General features: G+C 38.0%; 1 protein-coding gene across 2 annotated transcripts in view; it reads left to right on the plus strand.

The window, feature by feature from the left end:
- fgd6.L (FYVE, RhoGEF and PH domain containing 6 L homeolog) overlaps positions 1-15,694 on the plus strand; it is a 42,601-nt gene extending 26,907 nt beyond the window's left edge. For both annotated transcript variants that reach the window (XM_018252400.2, XM_041586310.1), the window contains 13 exons: positions 4,773-4,823; positions 5,284-5,342; positions 5,807-5,878; positions 6,103-6,171; positions 7,019-7,102; positions 7,188-7,267; positions 8,390-8,492; positions 9,838-9,981; positions 10,612-10,714; positions 11,232-11,356; positions 11,622-11,750; positions 13,575-13,723; positions 15,382-15,694. In XM_018252400.2, coding sequence (XP_018107889.1) covers positions 4,773-4,823; positions 5,284-5,342; positions 5,807-5,878; positions 6,103-6,171; positions 7,019-7,102; positions 7,188-7,267; positions 8,390-8,492; positions 9,838-9,981; positions 10,612-10,714; positions 11,232-11,356; positions 11,622-11,750; positions 13,575-13,723; positions 15,382-15,418 — 1,205 coding nt within the window. In that variant the 3' untranslated portion in view covers positions 15,419-15,694. The remainder of the gene's footprint in view (positions 1-4,772; positions 4,824-5,283; positions 5,343-5,806; positions 5,879-6,102; positions 6,172-7,018; positions 7,103-7,187; positions 7,268-8,389; positions 8,493-9,837; positions 9,982-10,611; positions 10,715-11,231; positions 11,357-11,621; positions 11,751-13,574; positions 13,724-15,381) is intronic.
- Positions 15,695-18,893: the final 3,199 nt, after the last annotated feature.

The raw sequence follows: 18,893 nt of genomic DNA on the forward strand, positions 1-18,893 counted from the left end.
AGTTGTCATTACATTTATACACCATTTAAAACAGAATGCATGTGTTTTTAAACTTAGGAATTGTACTACAGAAAATTTGCACTGTTGTACCACTTCCAGCTGACTGCTTTCCCTGGCCTTGCAGTAGAGCCTGCAGTTATCAGGGCATTCCATTTTGGAATACGGGCCAATTAGCAACTACGCAGACCTGAACTGCAGTCTTTCTTACCCTGTTTAAAGGCACAGCTTATTTGTAGCACAACTTGCCATCTCCAGCATTTTACAGGACTTAAACAGAGAGATTCATACTGGCACACTGATGCGTGGACTACAACTTGTACCGTGTGCCATTGCCCTTACAAATCAGAGCTAAACAAGTTGGAAGCAATTTAAGTTGCTTATATTATTTTGCAATTGTCAGTCTCATCATGCATTTGTGTATAGGTCCTTGACCATGGCAATCTGTTGTTAGTTTTATAGGATTCCTGAGGTGTATGTGAAATCTAATCTTTGTTTTTTCTTTTTCAAACAAATATTCAAAAGTGCTCAACATCAAAGCACACATGCTCTCTGCAAGACCCCTCCAGCTGTTCCTTAAAACATGTTGCTTTTTTCCTTTAGCGTGTCCAGATTATTTCTTAACCTCTTCACCACATCAAAGCAGGCAGGTTCAACTGCATCCTGAATCTTGGCTTTAATGAAAGCCTCTTTTTGCATCTTAATGTGTTGATGGATTTATTGTTTTTCAAGCTGTTCCTTCCCTCTTTTTAATGACAGTTAGTAAACTGGCGAGGACATTAAATTACTGCAATAAAATGCCATTTTATTGCCCTACATCAGACATAATACAATGGGGCATCTTTTTTAAAATGTGGTTTGTTCTGAAGACACCACATATTCAGAGTTTCCATCCCTTGGTTAAATGCTGGCATTACTGAGCAGATCAGCTTTTTAGTACATGACCAATATAGACTAATGCATTTGGGAATGTAATAGGCCTCGCCGATCACTGAGCTGTGACTCCCATGTGTTTGTTTGATATGTTATAATAAAAAACAAAAAACACTGGGGCACAAGTGGGATATGCTGGTACCTTCTAACCAGTAAATCATGAAATAAAGAAAATCTTTGGAGACGCACTTGTTATTCAGAGATTGTGTATTTATTCCATATAGTTCAGCATGACACCAAATTGCACACCATTGTTTGAGATGTTGTCATCTAGAACTTTTGCCATAGTTATGGTAAATCCCAAAGTGTAATAGCAGGAAATACCTTGCCGGCAGTAACATAGACCATTACAATACACAGAGACTACCATAAGGGTGTCTTTGAAAGTAAATATGAAAAGATGTGTGTGTGTTATTACACTCTTATTAATTGACTAAAACCATAACAAATGGGCATATTTTCATGCAATTAAATGCAGAACCTCAGGGCCATCATCAGAAACTCACCTTAGTATCTCATACAAGTGGACTACTTTGTGGTCTGCTGTGGTATAATTATTGTTTTCAGGGCCCTGGCAATGACAGATCATCATACCATTGTACCACTTGTGCCCATTCCCTTCCCCCATGGCTACACTTTTTCTATTACCCTGTATAATAATACCTTACCCAGTTTTACACAAGAACGCTTTTATAGGTGTTAGGGGACTCTGTGTGGTGACATTAGATTTTCAGGTTACATAATGTTTATAACCGACATTCCCACGCAGAAGTTCTTAGCCACTGATAAAAATGTTGTGAGTGATTTGCTTAGGGATCTGTTAATAACAATAATAAAATTGTAGCTATGCTTGTGGCCTTCTAAAGATCCCTTAAGGGTAATGGCAAACTGGGGGATTTCTAGGGTTTTGTTGCCTTAGTGTTTTCTCACATTGTGGCTGGAAAATTGCATTGCATTTACTTTTACTACTTTATTTAGTTTATTACTCTGGGGCAGTGATGTTCAACTTTTTCACATGTCGTGGGATGATTATTTCTCATACCGCATGTTTAAAGGCCAGATTATACTGAAAAAAACATGGGCAGATGCTGGTTTTGTTTATAGTGTCCAAAGTGGCCAACATTATTTGTGTATATGTTATCTATGATCGGTAATTCCAGTTTTCAAATTCTATGATCGGTAATTGCAGTTTTCAAATTTTAACATATAAAAATAGGTCTAGATTTAATTTACTAATCATAAATCCCACCGTTTCTAGTTATTTTAGCTGTCAGAAACACAGTGTCATGCTGTTGGTTTGGTTGTTGACACTGATACTTTGCTTTGATCTGTTGTTTGTTTGATTCTAGACAGATTCAGTAAGCAAAGTGGTATCATTTTTCAGTCCTTTACAGAAAAGATCTTCTGGCTCTTAGTTTCCTGGCAGGCGGCTTTGATCCTAGAGTCTCATGTGGGTCTTCATATAGTTCATATAATGTACATTTGCAAAGATACTTGTCAGCATCTAAAAAAAAAAGCATGGGAAGAGACTACAATTGCAGTGGGGAAGGACAAGTTCCTTTGCTCTGACTTTTATTGTGTTGTTAATATGTCCATAATGTTTTTCTCATTGCTGAAAACTGGAAAAAATGGAAAACAAAGGCTTATTAGATAGTACGCATATGTTTATTTTGTGTCATGAAAAATGAATTTATATAACAAATCAGTTGCCATTAAACTTTTTTGGCATTAAACTTTTTATGTCATTTAACTTATGGGGGCCCTCCCCACCCCCTCCCCACCGTGGATACGCCACTGTAAACCTGCATGATTTTGTGAGCTGTAGGTCACTTGTGACACAAATAAAATCACGAGGGGTCACCCACAGCCCCTCTCCGGAGGAAGCAGACACAGGACCCCCTTGGCCACGGGGTCTGCTTCCTCTGTAGTTACGACACTGATTTGTTGCATTTAGACATATTAATAAGGACAGCAGTTAGCATTGCTGCCTTGCATCACTGTGGTCCTAGGTTTGATTCAGGCCAGGGCTCTATCAGCAAATCATTTATATATTCTCTTTGCGTTGGGTTTCCTCCCACACACATACACACAGGCAGGTTTATTGCCTCTTGATGAAAGTAGACACTGTGTGTGATAGGAGGTGAGACTCCACTAGGGCAGGGACTGATGTGAGTGATGTATAATCACTGTAATGAGCTGCAGAACATGTCAGCGCAATATAAATAAAGGATAATACTAATAATTGAAGGAAGCTGTCACACTGCATTATTAAATAAAAGCTTTCTTCTAAAGCTGACCATACATTCCCAGATTTGGTTAGGCAGTTTATCTTATTTCGACCATACTGCCCAATCGGCCATGTAGCTCAGTAGTTAGTTTTGACAGATCATGGTGCAGTCATGTTGGATCACATACTAGAGCATGTTGTTTCAGATTATGAAAGTGAGATGAGTGCTATTGGCTTCCTTCTGGTGGGGACAACAGCATGTGAATATCCAGTAGTACAGAATCTCTGTGGCCCACTGACCAAGAAGTCAGATACTTTGAAGGAATGGGTAGCCTTAAATTATCACCTTTAGAGTGTAGACCAAAGTAATCGCATTTATGGTCTGCAAAATAAACGTGCATACATGTAATGTAGTGTAGATAATATGTCTACAAATTATTTTAAATCATAATCATCTACTTTTTGATTTGTGTAATTAGAAATATTGTGCACACTGCTACCCTAAAAAATATTTGGGATGCCTATTAAGGGTGCATTTGATACAATATATTGCCTTCCATGTTTAAGGTATAAGGGAATAAATGAATTCTAGATTCAAGATGCATTTTCATGTGATTTGGAAGTGTGGCACTGCAGTCCACCACTTTATAGATTGCTTCAGGAGAGGTATTCCCACTAGGAGTTACTTCTGACCTGTGTCTGTCTTAGTTCTTCGTTCCCATGAATTTCTTAAATATGTGCTTAGAAGGTGCTGGATAGCAGGACAAATTCACAAATTCACATCTACCAAGTGCTGAATATAAATGTTCAGGTCATGAATTATGATCCCTTTAATTGTTGTTTCATTGGTGTATACAGAGAATAATTTAGCTGTAATAAGCCCCCATTATGGCATCTCCCTATGAATTAAGAAACATATTGCATACAATGGTATATTTTTCTTTATGTTTAATATATACGTATATTTCTCTGTTTTGGCAGCTTCTTAAAATATATTTTAAAGGACTTTGGTCCCCCTTAGTGAAGCTTTGTCATTTTACTTTAGATCTTTATTGCTCTAATGCCAAAAGTCAGTGGTTTTCAAGTCCCATCTTCCAGCCCAATAACCAGTACATGTCTGTGCAATATTTACACAACAACAGAACTAAGTGGAGGGGCAACAGCGAATGTTCCACTTGTGCTGCTTGGTGAAAACAAAACTATGTTAGCAGTGGCATTCATTCATTCAATAAGTTAAGGAACATCAATAAAACTAAGCTGTTTGGTGTGCACTGTATAAATAATGGCTCTTTTGCAACTTTCTATGCCAGAGGATTGTAATTTTTTTTATAATATATTCTTTAACAGAGGTACATATTCTGTGGTCTGTAGACCTCTAGTGGCTAGTTTATAAACTGAAAGAACCTAAAGAAGAAAATTAAAAATGACTGTATAAATACATCTCAAGAAATTTCCTGTATATGCTCATATATAGTAAGTCTCGCCTGTAGTATTTTTCTTAATATAAAAACTATGCAGTTTCTTATGGAATATTTGGAGTCTCTCCTCAATCAATTTTAGTTTCTTTATCTGGAACATTTATAAGTTATAAAACACTGTACAATTTTTTCTACAGATTATCTTAAAAACCTTTCAGAAGACTCATCAGACTATAATGATACACAAGGTTAGTGTAACTACCCTAATTTTATTGCTACCATTTTGAGAGCTGTTATTCAGTATATGAATTGTGTGTGTGAATATAGTGTATTCACCACAGGGCCGGAACTAGGGGTAGGCAGAGTAGGCACGTGCCTAGGGCACAAAGCTGGGAGGGCGCCAGGCACGTACCTCCTCTGTAGCCTACCCCAAGTCCGGTTCCCTTCTTTGCCTGACTCTCTGCGCTTCTGCGCATGCGAGCGAACTTCAATTCACACATGCGCACTATATCGCTAATTCGTGCATGCGCACGCGAGTGCAAATTTGCGCACGCTAAACAGTCGCCGCAACTGCCCGGCCTGCCTAGGGCACCTGCCCAGCGTGACCCAGCAATGATTAACCAAACCAAACAATGAATATATAAAATGATCTAGCCTTTTTAAAGAGTCTTGTCTATAAAATAAATGTATCATATATTTTATCCACAGCTGCCCTCATCGTTGTCATAGAAGTGGCTAACCATGCAAATGACATTTTGAAGCAAGGGGTAAGCACTAAAAAGGAAGCAAGGACATGGACTTGCTGTGTCTTTTACAGCTGGCTGAAAAACTACATTATTAGTTTGGAATTGACCATAGTCTTCTCTACACAGCATATGATGTCTGTCTGATATTACACACATAGGCAAATATTTCATGTAGTTTAATCATCATATTTTTCTATCAGTCCCATGATTCTTGACCCATGCAACTACATTCGACTTGTAGGATGCAATCTGTCGATCCAACACATCCTACGAAATCTCCTGTGTAGTTTAGTTCTTAAAGAAGCAAATTGAGTATCAGGTTGTATATAACCTAATGGCACGTGCAACTAAATGTTGCAAAAAAAAGTGTATAATACACTAGAATCCATTATGTTTTATGTTGTTTTAAGTGTTAATATGAAAAATCAGGATGTCTCCAATTGCTCTGTTGCTGCTCCTTAACTTTTCTTCCCTCGCTGTTTAAGGACAACTTTCAGAAGCTCATACAGATCCAGTACAGCTTAAATGGCCATCATGAGATTGTACAGCCAGGAAGGGTATGTACAGAATCATGAATTGCATATTTTATTCCTGATACCTGTATACAAACTCACTATCTCTATGACATGAAAAACATTCTGCATTCTTAAGGATTGTTTGTTATCTAGAATGCTGATTTTTTTAAACTACATACCGATATGTAATGGGTATGCAGTGAAGTTTATATTCTCTTTGCTGTGCTTCCATCCTTCTCACATTCAGTGTTTATCATTTTGATTAGGTCTTTCTAAAGGAGGGAACCTTGATGAAGCTCTCAAGGAAGGTTATGCAACCTCGCATGTTTTACCTGGTGAGATGTCATTATAGTGAATATATGGCAAAACAAACTTCTATCAACAATTAACCACTATGTGCAGTCATTTTAGTTAGCTATTATATTTCCAACTCTCCCAGGGCAGTGAGCTTTGCTGCCTTGCAGTGCTTTGGTTCTAGGTTTATTTCCATGGATCTATCTGCATAGCACTTGTATGGTCTCTCTTTGTCTGATCAAGTGATTTTTTGGGTGCTTTGCTTCCACACCCTACTCATAAAGTTAGGTTAGCTACTGATAAATTTGTCCATAGTGTGTGAATGTAATAGAAATATTAGATTGTAAGCTCTAGTGGTTTATGGAACTGATGTGAATGGTGTATTGCTGTAAAACTCAGTAGAATATGTTTGTTCTGTGTAAATAAAGGAGGATAATCTGCTATGGTCCCTGTCTATGTTTCAAATGAGGGGTGGGCATGTCCTTACAGTCCCTGCCAGAAGCACAGTAGGAGGTGGATAGCCAATCACAGCCCTGCAGTCACACAAGCAAAGACTTCAGTTTCCTATCAGATCAGCCTAGCTGCTGTTTGGTTCCTGTCCTATTGTGCAGTGTGCTGAGTGCTGCCAGCTCCCATGCACAGCCTGGGAAAGGAGGCAGCAGGAAGTGGAACAGATGGGTGGGACTAGTATGGGTTTTGCTGAATTTTTTAATAAAGCAAAACAAAACACTACTTTTTTCTGCATGTTCCCTTTATATTTAAGAGAGTATAATGCACTGGCACATTTTCCTTTTTTACTCAATGTCCTTTAAGTGATATTTAAAAAACAAAACAAAAAAACATGTGGTTCGATTTTTAATCATAAACGTTGCTACATTCTATTTACAGTTCAATGATGCTTTGTTATACACCACACCTGTTCAGTCAGGAACGTACAAACTAAACAACATGCTCTCATTGGCTGGGATGAAGGTATGAATGCAAATCCAGTACTTAATTGAGTGATGTTCAGTGATGAGATACATTTTAGCTCAGTCATTTATCTGTGTCACTTTAGGTTCGGAAACCAACTCAAGAGGCTTATCAAAATGAACTGAACATAGAGAGTGTGGAAAGGTCCTTTATTCTATCTGCCAGGTATTGTACCAAGGTTTGCAAAGGTTTGAACATCTTCCACAGAAGCTCTATAGTGTAAAGATATGTTCTTTTTTTATATGATGTTAATGCATGTCATTGTGGGTACTAGTGCAGGAATTCTGCACTGGGATTCTGGGGAGGAACATGGGGAGAGGTTACTTTTAGCCCTTAGTGCTCATTCACTGAGCACTTGTGTCTGGGGCATACCTGAAAATCTAGTCTGAAGTCCATAGCACTTAGCTGTCAGGGACAAGGACTTCTTTGAACTCTGCACCCATATGAATGACATGAAAGTTAGAGGGTGGTTAGGGGTTGGGAAGAAGGATACCACCCTGCTTCCTCCAGCCCATCTCTGATGGATACAGTCAAATACAGGGATGTTTTTTCTTCAAAGCACTGCTGTAACTGTTGGGGGCACATTTACAAAGCTCGAGTGAAGGATTCGAATAAAAAAAACTTCGAATTTCGAAGTGTTTTTTTGGCTACTTCGACCATCGAATGGGCTAGTTCGACCTTCGACTACGACTTCGAATCGAACGATTCGAACTAAAAATTGTTCGACTATTCGATCGTTCGATAATCGAAGTACTGTCTCTTTAAGAAAAACTTCGACCCCCTAGTTCGGCAGCTAAAAGCTACCGAACTCAATGTTAGCCTATGGGGAAGGTCCCCATAGGCTTGCCTATGTTTTTTTGATCGAAGGATATTCGTTCGATCGATGAATTAAAATCCTTCGAATCGTTCGATTCGAAGGATTTAATCGTTCGATCGAACGAATAATCGTTCGATCGTTCGATCGAAGTATTAGCGCTAAATCGTTCGACTTCGATATTCGAAGTCGAACGATTTTAGTTCCTGGTCGAATATCGAGGGTTAATTAACCCTCGATATTCGACCCTTAGTAAATGTGCCCCTTGGAGTGCCTGTGCCTTTGGCGGGTACACAAAATGATAATGACTTGCATGTTGAACTTTGCTTATAGATAGTAAATAAGACCCATAATAGAAGCAAAACTACTTTCCTTATTTTACTACTTCTAAAAACTAATTTTGGAAAGTATATGAGATTTCCTGTAGCGTAAATTGCCCTTCTCAAGTCATTCTAATATTCTGTTATTAACAGTTCTGCTTCTGAGAGAGATGATTGGCTTGAAGCCATTTCTCTGGCTATTGAAGAGTATGCCAAGAAGAAAATAACCTTCAGTCCAACTAAGAGTCTGGAAGAGGTATCTTTTTTGTTATATTCAAATAAGTACCATTTACATTTATTAATGAAAATCTTAAACCCTTTTCTACATGTGCAGCATAGTAAAAGTAGTGGATTTTGTTAATTTTGTTCTTGGTCCTGATCACCACAGTAGCGTGACTCTGGAAAACTACACCCCAGGCATCATTATATGTATACAGAAAAGAAAAAAAAAAGTATATATTTTTCATTAATAGCTATATTAGCCAAAATGGAGATGATCCAGAAATTTCCATTTCTATCTGATGACCATATGCTCCTCATTCAGTTTACCCATTTTTCCACAAAAGTTATACAAAATCTATCCCAGATAGATAAAAATAATCAAATAAACACATTATGGCCCAAAAGTAATACGGATAAAACCACATCTCAAATATATCAAATAATTAGGACTACACTTTTTTAAATGGACCCTGGCAATTCCATCGATAGATGCTTCCAAAATACTTCAATACCATGCAAAAACTATGAAAACTTTATCTGCCAGCAAATACCAAGAGATGTCATTACAAATCTTACATAATTCTTATCTAACACCATTAAGGAGACTTCATACGCTAAGTTCAAATAAGTGTTTGAGATGTCAGGAAAGGTTCAGGAATACTGGAAATCTCTAACACAACAAACAAATTCCTTTACTTTAACATGGACAATTTTTGGAATACCACCCCCACAACTAAATTTAACGTGCTTTGAAAGACAATTAGAAGAAAGATTAATGGCAGCTTCTAGGAAAACTATCTTACACCAATGGCTCTCTGTATCTTAACCTCCATTATCATTAATTAAACAAAAACTCCATCATATCTTCCATATGGATTGGTTGGAATCCACCACAAATAAAGAACTACATATGGAAAAGTTATTTTATCTATGGATGAGTTACATAGCTTCACTTCCTACACATACTAAATATCTCACAATTTATGCATTTAGACATACAACATGGTATGACACGGAATTATTGCTCAACAACACCATATTACAAGAAGCAGATCAATATATTCAAAATCACAGGAACAGAATTCACGATCAACCCCCAGGAGTCACCAAATAAATTGGATGTTGCATACAAATTGCTTAGTATTCATAAACTATGGATAAGAAAGTATTGTCTTGCAAGGTATTGCTCTCATGTGATAATTAATCTGAAAGTGTGATTCCAATTATTTCTAGTAACTCCAAAAAAAGTAAATATGTATGGAATGCATAATAACTTCCTTTTATTTGTATATTTTATTTTATAATTGTTATGAAAACTAAATAAAAACATGTTTTTTTTTTAAAAAAAGTAATAGCTATATTTATCTTTCTTTTTTAAGGCTGACCCTGGGGAAAAGGCAGATTGCACTCTTGGGTCAAAAGCACCAATTTGGATCCCTGATGGTAGAGTTACAATGTGTATGATTTGCACTAGTGAATTTACATTAACTTGGAGAAGACATCACTGTAGAGCATGTGGAAAGGTGGGCCATAATTATTAAATATAATACTTACGTTTCTGAATCTTATTTAGTTATCAGAGGGGCCTTATTTATGATTGGCTACAAATTCAGACCTAAGGCACAATTATATCATTAAGGCAAAAACTACATAGGCATTTGTGCTCCCACCTAATACTGTGTTATGGATAATTGTAATTTTAAAAGGAAAATTAAAGGAGCAAGATTGATATCAATCTTGGTCCCAATTTATATATATCACTGGGACTGGTTGCATGCATCCATGCATTGTCTTGTGCACTTATGGGCTTTTTTGGACTTTTCCACGGCTAATCATACTATAGTGGAACTGCAACAGATCTAGCCATTAAAATGTGTTATTGAATTTCTTAACTGCATAAAAAGATATTTTTGAGATATTTTGGCTTATTTAGTAACATACACAGGGAACATAATGCTTCTGGGGCTATTTCTTATGACATGCATGAGCAGAGTTGCCGCCGGGTCAGTAGAAATTATGCTTCATGCCAATATTATTATAGGGATGAAAGATAAAAATATTGGAATATATTTTCCAGAAATTGTGGCAATCCTAAAGATAACAGAAGATCTTAAAAGAAACCACTAAATTACTAAAATATGTTTTGATTCCAGATCATCTGTCAGGCATGTTCAACAAACAAGTATAGTCTGGAATATCTAAAAAACCATTTAGCTCGGGTGTGTGACCGATGCTTCCAAGTGCTGGAGATGCAAGGTAATAATATTTCTTGCAATGTGTTGTTCTTCCTGAGTTGTGGCAACTGAAAAAGGAATAAGAAATATTTTGTTCACAGAGTGTGTATTATTGTTTATGTGCACAAATAATCATTTTGCAACTATTCAATATCTGCATTACAATTCTTGGTGAGCTCTGACAATTTCCTTATGTATATGTAAATAATTTGATATATTTGTATAAACCTAGTTGCCCATCATGTGGCCATAGTTTTCGGAGTGCATAGGTAAAAAATGCAAATAGTATTTTCCAGCTAGGTTGAAAATAATTTTTCCTAGTCAGAAGCCCTCTGCAAATGATGCCCATTGCTATAATAAGCTTTCCCTAGTATGGAAACTTCAATTTATAGGGGGTATGCTTAGTTTAGCAACACTTGAACTACTTCTATGTGTACATTGCTAAAACTGCCAGCCAAGCATACCCTGAATATTTTCCTTGGAAAATATGAATGTGTTTAGTCTTATTTCTTGACTGGCTTATGCTTTGTTTTCTCCAGAAAGTCTGTCTACTCCCAAGACTGGGTCCCCTGCAAACCACAAGTCCCCATCCAATGCCTTGTCTACAGTTCTCCACAGCATTCCATCTGGCAGAAAACAGAAGAAGATTCCAGCAGCTTTAAAAGTCAGCAATATTTTTCTATTTTATACTTTTGTAATTAAAAAAGAAACTTCCTTGAGTGGTACACTGATATCCTTTTTAAATTTGTCAGCTGAAAATAACACTTTAACTTCTTACAAGTTGACATATTGCTTAATGAATAACATGGAAGTACAATATTGGACCCTTGACCAAAAATTGTCACTTCTTTTCTCTCTCCCTGCTGTAATTAGAGAGAGAGTTTATTAGTTTATTAATTTAATATCATTGCAACTTTTCTTTATAACAGGTATCAGCTAGCACAGAAGATTCCTCTATGAGCGGCTACCTGCAGAGGTCCAAAGCCAGCAAAAAGCAATGGAAACAGCTGTGGTTTGTGATAAAAAACAAAGTGCTGTACACATATGCTGCAAGTGAGGTAATGTTATATTCTCACAAACATACATTCTATTAGTACTAATTATGTTATTCAGCATAGATTAAGGGTGTGGTAGCAGGACAAACCTATGACTGCATGCTGTAATCTCTGTCTAATAATGATAAGGTCAGAGTGTTTGATAGACACGTGATATCCAATGTTCAAGCTTAATATATTTGTAAAGGCAGAATGACTATGAAGATTTTCATTCCTATGCAATTTTCCCACACCGTAAAGACCAAAAGATTCATCAATACACAATGTATGAAGGAGGCCACAAAGCATCCGCAGTACTGTGCTGCAAAACTTTTATTCCAAAATACACATGTTTCGAGTCAGCAAGGACCCTTTCTCAGGGATGGTTTCTCACCAAGCAAATGGCTCAGCATAGGAGGGCGAACTCTACAGGGCAAAACTCAGCTGTCTTTCTACACCTAAAAGACAAGGGACACTCCTTTGAAGATAGCAAGGTCCAAATCTTGGATAAAGAAGACGCTGGTTTGAACGAGGCGTGAAAGAGGCGATTCATGTCAAAGTGGAGAAACCATCCCTGAACAGAGGCGGGGCCTTCGACACCACCTGTCTGCTACATACAGTGCTGTTCTAACATCTGTACCCGGCAGTTTCAGAACACTTCACACATCCATTCATGAAACTCTCACAAGTAACACCTGTTTCTAGGAGTTGCATGAAACGTTGGATAATCCTATCACAGTAATTACACAGAATCTACACCTCTGTGAATTTCTTCAGATGTCACCTCTTTCCAGAGTACAATGTGCCAATGTGATTGGATTAGTGGAAGAGTTTATATGTCGAGTACTTCCCACACCAGTCAGTTGAACTGAAGAAGCTGCTCGGACGAGTAGTGAAACGTCTTCAATGATTACTCAGCAAGTCCAGTTGTTTTAGATTTACCTATACTAGATATGTAAAGGCAGAACATTTTTGAGTGTTCGTATACTGTCATAAGTAAAAGACTACATAATACAGTATGGTTTACATTAATTTTGGAATCATTTGAGGAACAAAATAAGAATTGCACTTTGTGAGTACCCCATGATGTCACCATACGCAAGTAAATGCACCCTAGTCATGTCAAGTTAAGACTATAGTCACATATGCAGCCAACTGAAAATAGACACTGAATTCTTGAGTGGCATGTCTGAAAGTAATCTCTCTCTACCCAACACAGTTTTTTCCATAATACTAAAATTTTCTGTCAACGAGTTACCACAGCAGCCTGTATTTGTGATGCATTTATATGGATATGAGGCTGTGCTACAACTAGAGATGCACCAAATTCACTATTTGGATCCGGCTGAACCCCTGAATCCTTTATGAAAGATTCGGCTGAATCCTGAATCAAATCTAAACCCTAATATGCAAATGCAAAACAGAAACAGCAGCACGCAGTCATAGTCATGTGATTTCAAAGAAGAAGGAAAGTCTTGGTGCACTTGGGGTTACCAAATGTTAGGCACCCCCAAGTGATTGTATAGACTTACCTGAAACCCTGGGTCTGGGGGCTCCGTGGCGCTCACTGGTATAACACCGGGCCGGTGCAGTTTTCTGCTGATAGGAGCACCGGCCCGGGGTTTCAGGTAAGTAAATACAATCACATGGGGGTGCCTAACATTTGGCACCCCCAAGTGCAAGATAACTTTCCTTCTCCTTTAAAGATTCACTTCAGCCAGGTACAAGGATTCACCTGAATCCGTATCCTGCTGAAAAAGGCTAAATCCTGGATGAATACCGAATCCTGGATTTGGTGCATCCCTAGCTGCAACAGGAGAATACTCACTTTAATTCATACTTTTCTAGGACATAGCGGCACTGGAAAGCCAGCCGTTGCTTGGATTCACAGTCAAGGAAGTAAAGGATGACATTACTGAATCTACGATCATTCATTTACTGCACAAAAACACTTTATTTTACATCTTTAAAGCTGATGATGCCCACACAACACAAAGGTATGTTGGACATCATTTTGTTAGGAGTCCTTAAAAGCATCAGACTATTCCATTCCAAAAGCACAAGCTGGACCCCTTCCCAAACACTCACTGCTTTCTCTTCCCTATAAATGTTTATCTTTTTTTTTGTTTGTTTCCCTTTTTGAATTGTAATGGCTCTTCTTTCCATTCTCCTTCTACACACCATCACCATTTCTTTTATATTTTTGCCAATAAGTATTTTCATTATATTCTACACATTCTAAGTTTGTCCCTGTGTTTTGTAATTGTATGCCTCCAACACAATTTATATATGATGTACACAGTTGTGTGAAAGAGTAAGTACACTCCATGTAAAGTTTTTTTTCTTTAACATATGTAGACATATGAATATTTGATCTTCATTCAAACAGTATGAAAAGATGTATTCTAGTACTGTGGCCTCATCTGTCCACAGCACAATGTTCCAGGTGTCCTGGTATTTGCTTAGGCGTTGCCAAGGGGTGTACTTATATTACAGATTTAAAGGGGAAGGAAACCTAGTTGGCGCAAAAACCCTCCCCCCCTCCCGTGTGTTGCCCAACCTCCCTCCTCCCCCCTGGCCTACCCGTCCCGCTGGGCAAATGCCCCTAACTTGTTACTTACCCTAGTTGGCGCAAAAACCCTTCTGCGCAGGTCCAGTCCAGGGAGTTCACAGATGACATCTTCTTCCACGTGATCTTCTTCCTGCTTTGACCGGCGCATGCGCAGTAGGAGCATTTCGCCGGTACAATCTACTGCACATGCGCCAAAAGTACTTCGTGACTTTTGGCGCATGCGCAGTAGATCTGTACCGGCGAAATGCTCCTACTGCGCATGCGCCAAAATGCCGTTCAAAGCAGGAAGAAGATCGCGTGGAAGAAGATGTCATCTGTGAACTCCCTGGACTGGACCTGCGCAGAAGGGTTTTTGCGCCAACTAGGTTTCCTTCCCCTTTAAGGGTTAATTTTGCAACATCATTTCAGTGTGCAATTATTATCTTTCTACTGATGACTTTTTTAAATCAATATAAACTGTAACCAAACATGCAGTTAAAGGGCACCTGTCACCCATATATTGTTTCCACCCATTGGAGGTGCAGGTTAATAGAGCCGGCACTCCAATTGGGGGAAACAATTATTTCTTTTAAAATATGCACCCCAAAACGTCAGGTATCTACAAGGGAGCTCCTGGTCCAGGTGGCCATGTTTAGAGGCGCACATTCGAATAATTAGTGCTTTTTCCAGCACACTTTTTTATGTGCATATGTGTGGTGCTAGAGGCATACACATAACGAGCGCCATCTATGGGACATTTCTTAGTGCCACAATATGCTCCCTCCTGGTGTGGGTAGCCTAGCGCTCAGGGTGGGCATTTAAAAAACAAAACAAATAGAAAAACTATTGTTTCCCCCAAACAGTGTGCACGCCCACACCTCTCAACGGGGAAACACTTTTGGGGTGACAGGTGCCCTTTAATAATGTATGTATGTATATTGGAAGGCATAGGGCATAAAACATCTTAGGCTTCACAGTGAATATTAAATGACTTTGCCCTTAATGTACCTAGCCTATTAAATAGTTTTTCTGGTGTAGCTTTTGAAGAAACATTTTTGAACCCAGAGTATAAAAATTCCAATTGTTTGCCTCTCTTGCTTATAGGTGGATAGAAGCATTTCAGGAGGGAACGGTGTTATAACAAGTTTCCATCTTTGCATGCAAAGAAGAAATGGATCCTGTGCTGCGACATCCACCTGCTGGCTGTAATTCCATCGCTTTATGCAACGTTTTATTGTTATTTGTTAGTATGTACAGTAAATTAGGGCAAAACTCGATTATTTTATATGCCAAGTTCTCTACATGTTATTTATTGAAACACAATTTTTGATCTGCCAAAATGCTTCGCTGTAGCTCACAATATTACAGTGCCTTTGACTGTTTTTAGACATGTTTAATATATTTTTTATCTTCGAAATAGAATGTTGTTGTCTTTTTTTCTTTCTGTTGGCTTTGCCATTTTAAAGATCATTAAAAAAGGCTCTGTTCCTCTACTGTATAAAGGATCGTACTGGCCCAGGGGGCACCGGGAAAACCAATAGGCCCTGGCTATCATGAGCCCCAATGACCTAGGGCCGCTGCCTGTCTGGGATCTGTGGGCGCAGGAGGAGAGAGGAGATACACAGTGTGGCTGAAATTTACAAGGGAATGTTGGTGTTGGGCCCTTACGTTGGTGGCCCTGGACAACCCAGTTTGACACTGAATGGATCTGCATGTAACATATCCCAGCATCAGACAGTTGGCTTGAGAATTTGGGGGGTAGGGTGTAACAAAAGCCAGGGTCATTACTCTGAAATGGCAAAGGATGGAAACTAGAAACACACACAATGCCCCCCCCAAAGGTTCTTTAACATGATTTGTCCCCCTATTTCTGTATACTGGTCTAGAGTAGTGCCACCCCTTGCTAACAACTTACATTTCTCGCAGACAGTCACCCAACAGATCTGTATCCTTAGGGTTTTAGACAAAGTTGTTCCTTCCAGCTTTGCTAGAAATATATTCCACCCAGCTCTTTGTTATGCTAAGAAAAATATAGGGGTAGATTTATTAAGGGTTTTTTTTTTTTGGTCAAAACTCTCAAATTTAAATTGTCAATTATCCAAACTCGATTCGAGTTTTAATTCGAATTTCGAGACTTATCATACTCTGGCCCTCAAATTTGACTATTCACCACCTTAAACCTGCCGAATATTTGTATAAGTCAAATGGAGAGGTCCAGGGACCTTGGTGATGTTTGCAGCCTTCCTGACATTCGAGTTTTTTCTAATTCAGTTTGAGTTTTTCTAATTCAATTTGAGTTTTCAAGTCGATTCAATTAGTCCAAGCTTAGAAAATCAGATTTTATTAATAAATTTAAAAAACTCACATGAATTTGAAATTCGACCCTTGATAAATGTGCCTCATAGTGTTACTTTGGCTGCCAGTGGCAACATCCCTTGCCACAATACAGTTCTGGCTTCAGTTGGTCAACAGCCAATCAATAGGCCAGGGGGGAGGAGGGAGGGTGGGCAACACACGGGAGGGGGGGAGGGTTTTTGCGCCAACTAGGTTTCCTTCCCCTTTAATAAAACTAGTTGCAGATGCTAGGGGAACCATAAATAAGTTCCATAACATCTGCTATCCCTGGTGTGATATGGACCCTTCATTGTTACTATGTGCCTTGGCTTTCCTCATTTAATCCTATGCAATTTTGGTAGTTCTAAGTTACTGTCCCGAGTACCTTTGCCAACCCGGTCCTCACCCCTATTTGTACCTAACCAAACTATGACAGCAACAGCATTCATTTGTGGGTGCTGCTTTTTGTTGAAGGGGGACCTTCCTGAATCTGCATCATTATAGATGTGATCACCCAATATGTATTTTGCCAGCCTAAACACCAGATGGGCTTTTCAAACTGAACTGTGCAACAACCAGGTTAAACATAACCTATTGTAAGATATAGTGCAAAAAAAAAAATTGTCTTGAGTTATCACACCTAATCAAGTATATTTTTCATCTGAAACCAAGATGTTGTCCTAAGAAACAAGTATGAATTGCACGGACTTATCATAAATTCGCTATGACATAGAATATTACCTAAGAATTAAATATGGTAAAATGTGGTGTATTTACAGTGCAAATGTGATTCGGAATATTTTCCTAACTTTTTGGCATTTAGAGGGGTTGTTCACCTTCCGAAATGTTTTTCCATTCAGTGGTTTTCAGATTGTTCACCAGAAATGTAAACTTTTTTTAATTGCTTTCCACCTTTTAATTTTTACCAGTTTTTACAACATTTATTTTTAAATGGGAGGTTCACCTTTAATTTAACTTTAGTATGTTCTAGAATGGCCAATTCTAAGCAACTTTTCAATTGATCTTCATTATTTATTTTTTGTAGTTTTTAAACTTATTTGCCACCTTCTTTAAATCTCTTTCCAGCTTTCAAATGGGGGTCACCAACACCATCTAAAAAAACAAATGCTCTGTAAGGCTACACATTTACTGAAATTACTACTCTTTATTAATTGTCTTTCGCCCTCTCCTATTCATATTCCAGTCTCTTATTCAAATCAATGCATGGTTGCTAGGGTAATTTGTATTCTAGCAACTAGATTGCTGAAATAGCAAACTAGAAAGCTGCTGAATAAAAAGCTAAATAACTTCAAAACCATAAATAATAAGAAAAATTAAAATTGTCTCTGAATATCACTCTCAACACCATACTAAAGGTTAACTCAAAGGTGAACAACCCCTTTAAAGTTAAATTGTCCTGTCTCTGGTGTTTCAGTCTGGCAGCTCAGTAATTCAGGTGCAGATTCTGAACTGATACAATTTACTACATTAGTTGATGCATTTCTCAGCAGCATATTGTGGATTATTAGCAACTATTGTATCAATTCTAACAGCTGTGTTTAATGAAACTCTATACAGAGTCGGTGACACCCCCTCCCAGAGCTACTTTAGAAAGATATAAGGTGAAAACTGTTGCAATTAGAAAGTAATTGGAAAAAGTATTCATTTCATGTGAATTATCTGGAACCATCTGAATTGAAAAAAATTGTTGGAAGGTGAACAACCCCTTTAAACAATACACTGGTGTAATTAGGGTACAACATTTTACCAGTGATATTTTGGTTTATTGCGCTTGCAATGACACATTTTCGATATTTAACCAATATGCTCCATTGTCACAAATGTAAATGCAATTTAATGAGACACACTATGCAAGAGAAAGGTACAGTACCTTATTATTATTGTGCAGACCCTTGACCAATTCTAATTTTACGGAATAACTTAATACATTCTGCACGTTCTCCTAAAAAACTAATCTTTCAGAAATCACACCCAATATGATTAGTCAATGCATGCTATTTTTGAGCTCTTATCAACAGTCAGATATTTTATGAAATAAGTGCCTGACAAAGAAAGGCCGTAAACTGTAATTATTCACCTATGTGAAAATTTTAACTGCTGTGGATTTTTTTTACATTTTTAGCATTTTGTTCAGCTCTTCAATTTGGAATTTCAGCAGCTATCTGTTCACTAGGGTCCAATTTTTCCTAGCACCCAGGCAGGGATTTTGATGAGAGACTAAAAGATGACCATATGAACATTAAGATATGTATTAAAAAGTA

Source organism: Xenopus laevis, chromosome 3L (genome assembly GCF_017654675.1).
Source record: "Xenopus laevis strain J_2021 chromosome 3L, Xenopus_laevis_v10.1, whole genome shotgun sequence".
Taxonomy (NCBI): Eukaryota; Metazoa; Chordata; class Amphibia; order Anura; family Pipidae; genus Xenopus; species Xenopus laevis.